This window comes from Trichechus manatus, unplaced genomic scaffold (assembly GCF_000243295.1).
Source record: "Trichechus manatus latirostris isolate Lorelei unplaced genomic scaffold, TriManLat1.0 scaffold00205, whole genome shotgun sequence".
Taxonomy (NCBI): Eukaryota; Metazoa; Chordata; class Mammalia; order Sirenia; family Trichechidae; genus Trichechus; species Trichechus manatus.
Window position 1 is genome coordinate 2223662 of NW_004444141.1, and position 15859 is coordinate 2239520.

General features: G+C 36.6%; 1 protein-coding gene across 2 annotated transcripts in view; it reads right to left on the reverse strand.

Annotated features, from left to right (window-relative positions):
• COG6 (component of oligomeric golgi complex 6) overlaps positions 1-15859 on the reverse strand; it is a 149700-nt gene that overhangs the window by 27386 nt on the left and 106455 nt on the right. For both annotated transcript variants that reach the window (XM_004388073.1, XM_023742224.1), the window contains exons 14-17: positions 12952-13083; positions 12458-12625; positions 8525-8632; positions 7354-7407 (exon numbers count right to left, since the gene is read on the reverse strand). In XM_004388073.1, the coding sequence (XP_004388130.1) occupies positions 7354-7407; positions 8525-8632; positions 12458-12625; positions 12952-13083 (462 nt within the window). The remainder of the gene's footprint in view (positions 1-7353; positions 7408-8524; positions 8633-12457; positions 12626-12951; positions 13084-15859) is intronic.

Genomic DNA, 15859 nt, shown 5'->3' on the forward strand with positions numbered 1-15859 from the left:
ATGTCACTGAACTGTGCATGTAGAAATTTTTGAAATGGTGTACCTTTGGCTATGTATATTTTCACCGCCCCCCCAAAAAAAAAAAAGGTCGAGAAGGGAGAGGGTTGACATGTCGTGGGGTTGTTAACCAATGTTATAATGTTATAAAATAATATGTGTACTACTGTTTCATGAGAAACTATTCTGTAAACCTTCACCTGAAGTACAATAAAATATATATGTATATATATATTTTATGCCATTAAAAAAAAGATTTTTTAGAAGTATGTATTATCACATCAAAAATAGAAATGTGTTCTACGAGAAAAAAAAAAAGAATTATAAAAGGGTGTCCTTCAGTTTGAGAATAAACATCAGAGGACAGTCTGAATCTAGGACGAAAGATCACACCAGCCAGATGCCAACCTAGGAAATGAACTCTTAACGACTATTCAAAAACAAAAGATTTACAACAGGGAACCAGAGAGAAGTTAATCTGCAAATGACAACAACATCAGAACAATAAAAGAGGAAATAAACGGTGTAGTTATAGAACTTTCTAATAGAGAGGAAAGCAAGGTGATACCAAGTAATACTAGACTGGCTCAAACCTAGGAAGATAAGGGTAAAATTTCAAGGTAACCACAAAGAAAGTTAACAAACCTACTCATCAAAATAAAGAAGAAAAACATAAAGTCTCGGTAAAAAGAAAATCTATAAAAACAAAAGAAATGAATAAAAAATCCACAAACAAAAGGAATTCAGCACAGGAGCGTAAGAGGAACAAAGATATTATTAGCATCACCAAAAAAAAAAAAAAAAAAAAACCTACAAAATGACAGCAATAAACTCACACCTATCAATAATTACACTGAATGTAAATTGCTTAAATGCACCCACAAAGAGACAGAGAGTGACAGAATGGGGAAAAAAAAGGATGCATCAATATACTGTCTACAAGAGACCCACCTTAGGAACAAAGACATAAATTTATTAAAAATTAAAGGATGGAAAAAAATATATCAAACAAACAACTACCAAAAAAGAGCAAGAGTGGCAATACTAACTTCAGATAAAATAGATTTTAAAATAAAATCCACCATAAAAGACAAAGAAGGGTGATATACCATGATTAAAGGAACAATCCATCATGAAGCCAAAACCATAATAAATATCTATGTACCCAATGACAGAGCTCCAAAATACACAAAACAAACTATAACAGCACTGAAAAGAGAAACTGACAGCTCCACTATAATAGTAGGAGACTTCAACACACTACTATCAGTAAAGGACAGGACATCTAGAAAGAAACTCAACAAAGATATAGAAGATCTAAAGGCCACAATCAGACAACTTGAATTCATATACAGAATACTCCACCAAACAGCTGCAAAGTACAGATTCTTTTGCAAGGTACATGGAATGTTCTCCAGAACAGACCACATCTTAGGCCACAAAGTAACCCTCAACAAAATTCAAAACAATGAGATAATACAAAGTAACTTCTCTGATCACAAAGCCATCAAAGTAGAAATTAACAACAGGAAGAGCAAGGGAAAAAATCAATTACATGGAAACTGAATAACTCCCTACTTAAAAACCACTGGGTAATAGCTGAAATCAAAGATGGAATCAAAAAATTCCTAGATCCAAATGAGAAGGAAAACACATCACACGAAAAGCTATGGGACACAGCAAAGGCAGTGCTCAGAAGTCAATTTATAGCAATAGATGTACACATCAAAAAAGAAGAGAGGAACAAAATCAAAACATTAGCTACACAACTTCAACAAATAGAAAGAGAACAGCAAAAGCCTACAGCCACCAGAAGAAAGGAAATAATAAAGATCAGAGCAGAAATAAATGAAACAGAGAATAGAAAAACAATAGAAAGAATCAGCAAAACCAAAAGTTGGTTCTTTGAAAGGATCAACAAAATTGACAAACCACTGGCCAAACTGACAAAAGAGACACAGGAGAGGATGCAAAATAACTCAATAAGAAGTGAAATGGGTGACATTACAACAGACCCAACTGAAATAAAAAGGATCATAACAGAGTAGTATGAAAAACTATACTCCAATACACTTGAAAATCTAGAGGAAATGGACAAATTTCTAGGAACACACTACCTACCCGAACTATCACAAAATGATGTTGAAAATCTGAACAGACCCATAACAAGAGAAGAGACTGAAAAGGTAATAAAAAACTCCGAACAAAAAAAAAGCCCCAGCCCAGATGGCTTCACTGGAGAATTCCACCAAACATTCAGAGAATGGCTTACACCAGTACTACTCAAACTATTTCAAAACATAGAAAAAGAAGGGATACTTCCAAATTGATTCTATGAAGCCAGCATAACCTGATACCAAAACCAGGCAAAGATACCACAAAAAAAGAAAATTACAGACCAATATCTCTCATGCATATAGATGCAAAAATTCTCAACAAAATTCTAGCCAACAGAATTCAGCATCATATCAAAAAAATAATACACCATGACCAAGTAGGATTCATAGCAGGTATGCAAGGATGGTTCAACATTAGAAAATCAATCAATATAATCCACCACGTAAATAACAGGAAAGAAAAGAATCACATGATCATCTCAATTGATGCAGAAAAGGCATTCAACAACAGCCAATATTCAGTCTTGATAACAACTCTCAATAAAGTAGGTATAGAAGGGTAATTCCTCAACATAATAAAGGGCATCTATACAAAACCAATAGCCAACATCATTCTTAATGGAGAGAAGCTGAAAACATTCCCCTTGAGAACAGGAACAAGACAAGGATGTCCCTTACTACCACTCCTATTTAACAGTGTGGTGGAAGTCCCAGCTAGAGCAATAAGGCAAAAAAAAAGAAACAAAGGGCATCCAAATTGGTAACGAAGAAGTTAAACTGTCCCTATTTGCAGATGACAGGATACTATATATAGAAAACACAAAAGAATCCACGAGAAAACTACTGGAACTAACAGAAAGATTCAGCAGAATAGCAGGATACAAGATAAACATACAAAAATCCACTGGATTCCTATACACAAATAAAGAGAATGACAAAAAGGAAATCAGGAAAACAATATCATTTATAATAGCCCCTAAAAAAATAAAATATTTAGGAATAAATCTAACCAAGGATGTAAAAGACCTATACAAAGAAAACTACAAAACACTACTGCAAGAAACCAAAAGAGATCTACATAAATGGAAAAACATACCATGCTCATGGACAAGTAGACTCAGCATTGTGAAAATGACAATTCTACCCAAAGCAATCTACAAATACAATGCAATCCTGCTCCAAATACCAGTAAGATTCTTTAAAGAGGTGGAAAAACTAATCATTAACTTTATATGGAAAGGAATAGGCCCCGCATAAATAAAGCATTACTGACGAATAAGAATAAAGGAGGAGGACTTGCACTACCTGACCTCAGAACCTACTATACAGCTACGGTAGTCAGAACAGCCTGGTATTGGTACAACGACAGATATATTGACCAGTGGAATAGAATCGAGAACTCAGATGTAAATCCATTCACCCACGGTCACCTGATCTTCGACAAGGGCCCAAAGTCCATCAGATGAGGAACAGAGAGCCTTTTTAACAACCGGTGCTGGCAAAACTGGATGTCCACCTGTAAAAAAGTAAAACAGGACCCATATCTCACACCATATACAAAAACTAATTCAAAATGGATCAAAACCAAAACATAAAACCAAAAACTATAAAGATCATAGAAGAAAATATAGGATCAATACAAGAGACCCTAATACATGGCATTAACAGGAAACTAACCATAAATAACAACATACAAACTCCAGAGGATAAACTAGATAATTGGGATCTTCTAAAAATTAAACACTTATGCTCATCAAAAGACTTCGCCAAAAGAGTAAAAGGAGAGCCTACAGACTGGGAAAAAAATTTTGGCTATTACAAATCCGACAAAGGTCTAATCTCTAAAACCTACAGGAAAATCCAACACCCCTACCACGAAAAGACAAATAATCCAGTTAAATAATGGGTAAAGGAAACGAACAGACACTTCACCAAGGAGACATTCAAGTGGCTAACAGACACATGAGGAAATGCTCGTGATCACTAGCCATTAGAGAAATTCAAATCCAAAGCACAAGCAGACATCATCTGACCCCAGCATTACTGACACCTATCAAAAAACCAGGAAATAACAAATGCTGCAGAGGCTGCGGGGAGACTGGAACTCTTATGCAGTTTTGGTGGGAATGCAAAATGGTATAACCATTTTTGAAAATGATACGGTGCTTCCTTTGGAAGCTAGAAATAGAAATACCATATGGTCCAGCAATCCCACTCCTAGGAATCTATCCTAGAGAAATAATAGTCACACAAATAGATACATGCACACTCATGTTCACTGCAGCACTGTTTACAATAGCAAAACGATGGAAACAACCTAGATGTCCACCAACAGATGAATGGATAAACAAACTATGGTACATACACACAATGGAGTACTACACAACGATAAAGAACAATGACGAATCTGCGGAACATCTCACAACATGGATCAATCTGGAGGGCAGTATGCTGAATGAAATAGGTCAATCACAAAAGGGCAAATATTGTATGAGACCACTACTATAAAAACTCACAAAAAGGTTTACACACAAAAAGAAACAATCTTTGACAGTTACGAGGGATGGGAGAGGTGGGGGTGGAAATACACTAAACAGACAATAAATAAGTGGTAACTATGGTGAAGGGTAAGACAGTACACAATGCCGGGGAATCCAGCACAACTTGTTCAGGGTAAGGTCAGGGAAGCTCCACGGACAAATCCAAACTCCCTGAGGGACAGTATTACTGGGCTGAGGGCTCTGCGGACCATGGTCTCAGGGAACGTCTAGCTCAATTTGCATAACATAGTTTATAAAGAAAATGTGCTACATTCTACTTTGGTGAGTAGTGTCTGGGGTCTTAAAAGCCTGTGAGCGGTCATCTAAGATACTCCACTGGTCTCGCCACTTCAGAAGCAAGGGAAAATGAAGAAAAGTAAAGACACAAGGGAAAGATTAGTCCAATGGACTAATAGAGCACAACTACCACAGCCTCCACCAGACTGAGTCCAGCAAAACTAGATGGTGCCCAGCCACCACCACCGACTGCTCTGACAGGGATCACAATAGAGGGTCCCAGACAGAGTGGGAGAAAAATGTAGAACAAAATTCTAACTGAAAAAAACATCTGACTTACTGGTCTGACATAGACTGCAGAATCCGTGTGAGCACGGCCCCTGGACAACCTTTCAGCCCAGTAATGAAGAAACTCCTGAGGTTCACCCTTCAGCCAAAGATTAGACAGGCCCACAGGACAAAACAAGACTAAAGGGGCACACCAGTCCAGGGGCAAGGACTAGAAGGCAGGAGGGGACAGGAAAGCTGGTAATAGGGAACCCAAGGTTGAGAAAGGAGCGTACTGACATGTCATGGGGTTGTTAACCAGTGTCATAAAATATATGTACTAACTGTTTAATGAGAAGCTAATTTGTTCTGTAAACCTTCATCTAAAGTACAATTAAATAAATAAATAAAAAGTAGCATACTTTAGGACTGGAATCCAATTTCAGTTTTTATCATGTCAGGAAGAAGTCAAGAACTATAAACCAAATATCTGGCAATATGAAGTCTAAAATAATATGTAAACTAACTTCTTTATGTTTATTACTCTTATTTATGAAAATAAAGAACAATTCTGCATTTATCTGGAAAAGCAACAAGGGAGAAATAGGGGAGAGAATGCTTCCCAATCCATAAGGTTTAGTGGAAGAGAATAGAGTGGCTGGTGGAAATATTAAATGAAATGGAAAAACGGGGCTTATAAAAAAGAAGAAAAGGCACAATGAAGAAATAACCTCGGAAGTTACCTGAAAAGTCAAAGTGGTTCCAATGGCTTTATTCAAATTTTCATATTCTTTTGTATTTTAAATACGCACAGATGCAGGAGTGGCATCAGCAAAACGCAAAGTAGGTAGAGATCCAAGCTCCCATCTTTCCACAAAAACATCAAAAAACAAGCAGAAACTGCCAGAACCAACTTTGTCAGAACTCTGGAAAACAGTCAAAGGTTTGTAGCAACCACACAAACACTAATGAAAGGGGAAAAAAAGGCAACTTAAAAACGGTCGGAGAGCTTTGTGGCATTTTTATTTGCCTTTGCCCTGCCCTCTGCTCCTCTTGTCGGTTGTCTTGACACTGGCAGCATATGTTCCCAGTGTGGGAACCTAGTCGCTGGTTCCAGAGAAGCACAGCATACTTTACTGAAAAATTATTGTGTTTTTCTGTTTTAATCTATCTGAGGGCTACCTAAGGGCTGACATAGGGTGCTAGTCTCTGTTTCACCTAACTTGGAACTCACAAAAGGTAGAAAAGCAGTGGGCATTGCTCATATACACTGTAAGTCAAATGTGTTTCCTTACACCTGCCTTGTGTAAAAGTTTACTGATGAGACATACAATAGACTGTCTAAGGCCTGAGAGGAAAAGCTGGGGAGTTTCTGGGAAATTAGGGCATTCAAAAGCATCTGCTTATACTGGGAAATTTAGAAAGTGACGTGCATGCCTATATCAAGATGTATGTTCAGAAAAGAAAAGAGAAGACTTGAAACTTTCACCTCAGGCTGTCTAGCTCAGTGCAAGCAGGAAGTGAAGAGTTATAAACAGCCTGGCTAAGTGCTGAAGGAGTGTCCAACCACAGAGGCAATCTGCAAAGACTGGAAGAATTGGTTTGTCTACTTATTTATTTAGCTCCTGGTGTTCAAGGAAATCAATGTCAAAATACTAGATGAACACAAACTAAAGAAAACAGAGACTTTAGTGATCACATACAACAAGGAATATAGTTCTTCGAAAAATATTCTGGAAAAGTCACTGAACAAACACATGACAGCTTTCAACAATCAAAAAAAGCAAACCCTGGGGGAGGGGGAGAATGTCATTTCCAGAGTTATCACAATATTCAAATGTCCAGTTTTCAAAAAAATCACAGTAAATACAAAAAAACAGGAAAGTATTCCCCACTAGACTATGAGCTACATAAGAACATGAATGGACTGCATTTTCTTTGTGCCAGGTGAATAACAAAGAAATGACGAAGATTACCAAGGTATAGTGACATATTAATACAAATGTATGTCTTTGTCAGACTTGTTCAGTGAAAGGAATACATACATGCACAATCATTATGACTGGGCCCAATGTAAATACTGCATATCAGGAGATAGAAATTACCACCCAGGACAAAATTATCATGCAGGAAAACTTGAGCAGTATTTCATAAGGAAATCTAAATCAAAATCAAATGCTTTCTTACATACTTACCATTGCAGCCTTCAGTGCCACAGAATCTAGGTTGGGCAAATTAGCTAAAGAGCCCTAAAAACAACAGTAAGAGAAAAGAATATGGAAAAAAAAGTGATATGCATTTCAGTTCACTTATGGAATACAGTTCGTTAGTGGATTGCCCAAATTTGGAATACCATTTAACTTATTTCCAAAGAACTCAACTGTCATCTCTTCAACCCTAACATAAGCAGGGACTACGTCTGGTTTATTCCACTTTATATAATTAGCATGAAAGCACTCAATAATATTTGTTGAAGGAAGGGGAAAGCAAATTTATTACAATGGAAATATCAAGATACTCCAGATTTACTCATAAGCAAGAAAAAGAAGGCAATAAAGTATCTTAGAAGATACCAGTGACACATGGAGGCTTGACGAGATTCATTTTCATAATTTTAGAAAGTATAGAAAGGCAGCAGAATTGGTTCCTACGGGCAGAGCTTTGCATACTATCATAGCAAAAGAAAGAAAATCAGAACTACTGATTATTGAGAGCTTTATTTAAGAGTTCCTGGTGTAAAATACACATGGCAAACTTCATCTTAATGTCATTCAAAATAGTTCTTTGTCTATTTAAAGGAAGATGCTTTCATGGTTTTCTAGGGTTTCCACCATTTCATTATCTATATCTCCCAGGGTTCTCTAATTTAACAAGATCATATGCTCACTCCAGAAATGATTATCTTTCTAAAGTAACAGACCACAATTTGCTAAATCAAAAAAGGGAATGACTGCTATTTACACAGTAATCTATCCAATGCATTAATGGATAATAACAGAGGATGCTGAAAAGTCACCAGTATGAATAGCCTTTATACAGTTTATAACAGTATTTTTGTATACTTTTATTACTTTAACCAAGGCTATCTATAGTCATAAGGATAGTTAATATTTTGGGACACTCTACTATATGTCAGGCAGTCATCAAAGAACTGCACTTGTATTATCTTACTGAATCTTCAGAACAACCCTATGATACAGATACTACCATTACCTCTCATCTTCAGAGAAGGTAACAGAGAGAGATGTCACTTTCCCAGTGTCACACAGCTTAAGTGGTGGAGCCAGGATTCAAATCCAGAGTCTGGCTTAAGAACCCATTCTCTAAACCAGTACATTTCTCTAACTAGGAAGTCTATTTGCTTACCTGTTCAGGTTTATGTTGCTGTACAGTGTTATAGATGTAACTCAAGCCTGCTCTAGTTAAAACATGCGAAGCTTGCTCATTTATAAGTGTGTCCAAATGTGCTTCAATCTAAAAAAGAACACAAGAGAAAGAAAACATCTTTAAAAAGGGATACAACTGACGAGAGTAATAGACTACCCCAGAGTCTCAGCTCCTCACTATGGAGTTTTTTGTTAAAGTGTGATTTAAGAAATTAATAGTAGAATCATTTATTCCCTCTCTTTGAGTACACAGAATGTGACCCAGCTGGAGCTGGGCCCACAAGGACTCACAAGGACACATCACCTGGGCCCTAAAGTATAAAGACAATAGCTAAGATAATCTTGGAAAATATCTTTTAGGGAAACTTTCACATAAAGCCAATCAAACAGAACACAAAAGACTTTCCACTCTTACCTTCTTCTATTAGCATTTAGTGAATAGAAATTTGTTGGAGCAACAGAGACCCTCCTGACTCTCCTTACTGAAACCTGTACCAATTGTTAAGAAAGACAATTCAAAATTTAGGATTGCAGTTTCTAGCTAATCTGAATAGGCTAAGCTTTCAATGTTTTTGCCTATTTGTAATATTAATATATACTGATGATTCTGTAATGTTCTTTGGACTCAGCAGACATGGCTGTGGCAGCACGCTTGTCCATTTTCCCATCCTTGCCTGTTCTGTAATGTTTCTTTGGACTCCGGCAGACATGACTGTGGCAGCATGCTTGTCCATTTTCCCATTCTTACCTATTCTGTAATGTTCTTTGGACTCGGCAGACACGGCTGTGGCAGCACGCTTGTCTGTTTTCCCATCCTTGCCTGTTCAGTGATGTTCTTTGGACTCGGGCAGACATGACTGTGGTAGCATGCTTGTCCGTTTTCCCATTCTTACCTATTCTGTAATGTTCTTTGGACTCGGGCAGACACGGCTGTGGCAGCACGCTTGTCCATTTTCCCATCCTTGCCTGTTCTGTAATGTTCTTTGGACTCGGCAGACACGGCTGTGGCAGCACGCTTGTCCATTTTCCCATCCTTGCCTGTTCTGTAATGTTCTTTGGACTGGGACAGGCATGGCTCTAGCAACATGCTTGTCCGTTTTCCCACTTTTGTCTGTTCTGTGATATTTCCTTGGACTTGGGGAGACATGGCTCTGGCAGCATGGCTGTCTGTTTCCCACTTCTGCCCTTTTGAATATATACCGAATAAAACTTTCTTTTGCTTTAGTAAATTTTATGATGTTCTTCCTCTACAACAAGTGCTACATACTATTAAGCAAACAGGTTGCTTCTGTAACAAGGTATTTTTCCTCCTTCAAAGAAGAAGTCCTCCCAAAAGGGAGAAAGAATCTTACTTTAAAAAATGACAGCCAAAGAGGATTTCAGGCCTAGCCACTATTAAAAAAGTTTGGGTTGCTTCTTAGCTCTTTCAAAAGCTGATAATAAGCAAAAACAAAGAAACAAACCAAAAACACACAATAATAACAACACAAAATAAAATACTTAGAAAGAATTTTGGGAAGATAAGGGCCTGATGTTCCTGACCTCGCCACACCCTCAGCTGGCTGGACTGACTCAACAAACAGAATACCCCCCTATCTGGAGAAGCCTGGAGGGAATTCTACCCATGGGGGCTGCGGCAGCAAGTTTTCCTGTTGCAAAAACAGGTCTGTGAAACCCAGGGGAAAGGCTGAAGGTCCAGGAGAACCTTGGTCAAAGATTTCAGATTCAGGAACTGCCAAAGAAAACCTGGCTAGCAGCTGTGAGTGGAACGTGCTCCTCTGCTTTGGGGAAGCTCCTAAGGGGACAGAAGCCAGAGTAGAGGATTACCCTGATAGACTGAAGGATTCTGTAGTGGTGGGATCACTGCTCCTCCCTCAGTTCTAGGGAAATACGCCTGAGAGTGTGGAGGTGGTCTTCCTACTCCTCACCAGGATGCTCCACCGGTTTTACCAGCTTGTCTGTCAGTGACGCATTACACTGTGAACTATGGTACCTACTCCATACAAATGCTTGCCATTATCCAAGCAACTCCAACAGCTAGACCTTCCTCACAAAAAAACTACAGCTAAAAGAAGTTAGTAATCTAAGAGGAAACCCATCAGAATAATCAGAACAAGTATTTTTTTCTGAAGCAACACTAATGAAAGACACCGAGTGCTTTATTTATTTATTTTTTAAGTAACTGCACAAGGAAAGACCATTAGAACCCGCAAAAGACACACTGGAAAATTAAAAAAACAAGATCTGCAAATGTAAAGATTAATGAAAGTAAAAAAGAGAAGCATTACTGCTAAGAGCCAAATTAGTGGCGTGAAAGAAAAATAGAAAAAAAGAAATATGGAGAAAGCATCAAAGAAATAGTTTGCCACATTTTTATGCAAATAATGTGTGCCTTCTACATTTGTTTGCCAACTGCGTCTTCCCCCAGCGAAGTATTTTCATAAGTGCCACTATGCCAATTTTTTTTACATGTTGCTCTAAAAAAAAAAAATTAGTACAGCACGGTTACAAAAATACTTTGCAGGGGGAGGGCATGGCTGGCAACAAATGTAGAAGGTGTGCATTATTTACACAGATATACAGTATATGTAAAGAGATTTAAGAATAAACTAGAGGACAGACACAACCAAATGGAGGTACAACCAACTAAAGACAGGAGCTTCACAATACACAAAATAACAGATTAAACTAATTAAAGAGATAATTGAAAACTCTGAGCTGAAGAAAGAATAGAATCTTTGGATTGAAATGGATCTCTGAAGACTTAGGTGGAAACAATGGAGAACAAGACGTGTCTGAAGGTATCATGGGAAAACTTCTGAACTCAAAGGAGTAATCAAAAGAATTTAAAAAGATTGTCCTTTAGAAGGGGAAATCTGGAGGAAGGGGAGAGCAGACTGTCATTTTTATTTAAAAAAGTATAATTTGACTTTAAACCATGAATACAGTTTAAACATTGATATATTCTTTTAAAAGAGGGAATTAGAAAATATCACAAATTTAGATGTATCAAAACTTTTTCCTTAAAGAAACCCAAAACTTAAAATTCTTACTATAAACAACTGCCAAACTGTTAACATACATGTCATAATACAGTAGACACACGTTTTTTTCTTTAAAAACTTTACATCTACCATTAAGTATCATTATTTCAAAATTGGAACCCAGCTATCTGGTAGATTTGATAAAATTTTATAGATTTTTCTTTGCTTTAGCCATCTTACAGACTCTTAAATGACACATTTGGTTTAAAGGACTAGAGTGATCGGTTTAACAAATTGTAATGTTTTGCCTAACACTGTTTACACAGATAAAAATATATCTGTCCTATGTCACACCTTCTGTACTACCTACACAACTTGAGAAATATAGCATATTATTCACAATTCAGAAACTGAAATCTGCATACAGAACAGAACTGCTCAAATTCATCAGAAGAGCTTCATATTACCATCACATACTATGGTCTGAATCAAATATCTTAATCATTATATACCCTCGTTTCTCCAAAGCTAAAACAGAAATACTGAAGAGACTGACAGACAGATATACATAAACACAGACACAAACATATACATATGTGTATATATACAGCTTTCTATCAGACTACATCAAGGGATTTACAGGGATTGGGAAAAAAAAAAAGAAACCCATTGCCATTGAGCCGATTCCAAAACATAGTGACCGACAGGACAGAGTAGAACTGCCCCATAGAGTTCCCAAGGAGTGCCTGGTGGATTCAAACTGCTGACGTTTTGGTTAGCAGCTGTAACTCTTAACCACTACGCCACAGGGTTTCCTATGCCACCAGGGTTTCAGCCACTGAAATCGGCTTAAAACCCACAGCTGAAAACTATCATATGAAGAAAAAATATTTCATTACAGTCAGTAGTCATTTTACAGCAGCATTTACCTGAAACTGTAGCATTTCAAGACGTCTGTCAGTGAATTCAAACAAAGCTAATGTTGTCTTCATCATATACAGTGAATTGACCATGAAAGTTGCCATGTCAGCTGTACCTAAATTGCTGGCTGATACAGTACACATCTGGAGGAGAGGATCCAAGACACATGATAAAACCTGTAAGTGAACAAAAAGATTCTAATTTCTTTCTTATTTCCCAGTTAGTCTTATGGTCCTGGGCTAATGGTACTTCAGAATTAATGTCAAACTAAATAGAAAGGGGCCAACTTTCAGAAGCACCTAAGAAAAAGATTAAATGGTACAATAACCATAATAGTTTTAAAAACAGGAAACACTGAACTGTATTACTTAAAGAGAACTGACTAAATATGTGAAGGAAAAAATCAGCAAAGAAAGTGATGGTGTTACAAAATGCCAGGAGAATGTGAACAGAATGTACAATAGAAGGGCAACCAGCAATTGCTAAAAAATTGACAATATACCTGCACAAAATCAGCTTGGCGAGCATCTAACGGCACGACTGAAGAATCATGAGATGCCAAAACTTCACGCAACAACATGAGCGTCTGATTTAGTGCAGAACTTGGTCCAAGGTCAGGTGGAGGGAGTTCAACCTAAAATAAAGATTGCTTATTCACTGCTTAGCATTTTCCAATAAATTTTAATGTAAAGAATACATGCTAGTTCACAGTAAAATAATACATATAAAAGACATAAAGTATTAGTTTACACATAAGAAAATCTGTAATTTATCAAAAAGCTTACTTTGAATTACACTAATCACAAAAAACAGCACAAAAGAAAATTTTTTGTCAGATTATCTCAGAATTAATGTTTCACTTGGTATTCTAAAATACAAAAATGTATGATAAAAGTTAGTTTTCATTTGAATTGTAGAATTATATTTTGGTATGTATTTGAAATGGCCTATTGTTTTTTGTTTTTCAGCCCAAGTCATTAAGAAAACAGCAGTCCATAGACCAATGCTTGTGTAACTATTGTATTAACTATGCAACGTCAGTCACACTCAGACTCAAATTTCAAAGGTTTTGGTTCCATATGTCTAGGCTGGGGGTCTAGCAATCTTCATCTTTCAAGAAGCACCACGGGCAATTCTCACAAGGATGGTCTATGGGTCACATGTCTTGAGAATCACTTCACAGAAACAATATAATATTACCATTAAAATCCTGGGCTCTGAGTTGTGTGTCCTCGGGAAAGTTACTTAGCTTCGCAGAGCTTCAGAGGATTTCTGTAAGGACTAAACGCCAATTGTTACATCTAAACCGCTGATAGAGTGGCTGGCACTTACTAGAAGGTATGTGAAGTTTATTATACCTAATAGGTGGTAACAGGCATTCAAATATCAAACGAGAGGTAACTGGCTATACTAATATCAGACAAAATAGACTTTAGGACAAAAATTGTTACTATAAATAAAGAAAGACATTTTAAAATGATAAAAGGGTCAATCAATCAAGAAAATATAAAAATTACAAACATATGCACCTAATAATAGTGCCCTCAAATACATGAAGCAAAAACTGACAGAAGTTAAGGGAGAAATAGACAATCCAACAACGACAGTTGGAGAATTTAAATGCCTACTTTCAATAATGGATAGAACAACTAGACAGAAGATTCAAGAAAAAACAGAGGACTTGTATAAGACTAAACCAACCAGACCTAGACATCGATAGACTATCCCACCCCGCAACAGCTGAATGAACATTCTTCTTAAGTGCAGTGGAACATTCTCCAGGATAGATTATATGCTGGGCCATAAAGTGTCAACGAATTAAAATCATACAAAATATGTTCACTGGCTACAGAGGATTGTAATTAGAAATCAGTAACAGAAGAAAATTTTGAAAATTCACAAACGTGGAAATTAACAGAGTCCTAAACAACCAATTTGTCAAAGAAGGAACCACAAAAAAAAAAACTTAGAAAATAATTTGAGAAGAATGAAAACAAAAATACAACACAATAAAATTTATGGGCTGCAACTAAAACAGTTCTTAGAGAGACATTTATAGCTTTAAACACCTATATTAAAAAATAAAGATCTCATATCAATAACCTAACCTTCGAGCTTAAACTAGAAAAAGAAGAGCACTTAATAAAAATACTAATAAAGGAAAGAACAAAAATTAGAGCAGAAATAAATGAAAGAGAAAATAGAAAAAACAATAGAGAAAATCTTAAAAGCTTGCAAGCGGCCATCCAAGGCACAAGTGGTCTCTACTCACCTGGAGCAACAGAGAAAGAAGGAGAGTCAGGAATAGGAGGAGAATATGGAATGTGTGGCCAACTGCCTCCATGAACAACTGCCTCCTTTGCCATGAGACCAGAAGTGGATTGTACCCAGCTACCATGACTGAACATTTTGAGCAAAGAAAAAATTTTGAGCATAGAAGAAAAAAAAAAGCTTCCATGGAAGAAACCTTATCAAAAGGGGGAAAACACAGAAAGAACTTCAAATTCTAATAGACTCCAGGCTTTCTGGATGAACACCTGCAACTACTGTCCTGAGATAATCTTTAAACCTTAAACCAAAAATATCCTCTGATGTCTTCTTAAAACCAAACCACAGTTTAACTTAACTAGTAGAAAAGATCTGCCTTTAGCATTATGCTCTTTTAAGAACTATCTACATGGGATCAAATTGACAACAGCAACTCAAAAGATTAGATAGAAACCTTAGGGGGCACTGAATTATGTTAATGAGGGAGGAAAAACTCAGAAAAGGAGGGTGAGAATGGTTGCACAAGTCAAAGAACATAACCAATGTCACTAAATTGTACATGTAAAAACTGTTACATTGTATGTTTTGCTGTATACATTCTCAACAAAAAAGTTTAGAAAAAAATAGAGAAAATAAACAAAATCAAAAGTTGGATCTTTAAAACGACCAACAAAATTTAAAACCTTTAGCTAGACTGACCAAGGAAAACAGAGAAAAGTCTCAAATTACTAAAGTCCAGAAGGAAAGTGAGGACATTACTACTGATCTTACAGAAATAAGAATTATTATAAGGGAATACTATAAAAACTTGTATGCCAACAAATTAGATAACATAGATGAAATGGATAAATTATTAAAAACACACAAAGTACTGACTCATGAAGAAACAGAAAATCTCAATAGACCTACAACAGATAAAAGAGATTAAGTTAATAATCAAAAAAACAAACAAACAAAAAAATCACAAAAAGAAAAGCCCAGAACCAGATGGCTTCATTGGTAAATTCTATCTATGTTTAAAGAATTAACATCAGTCCTTCATAAACTCTTCCAAAAAACAGAAAAGGAGGAATACTTCCAACAACTATGGACTACATCAGCCAGTTCTCAGACTCACCATTCCCTCAGATTCAGAAACGTTC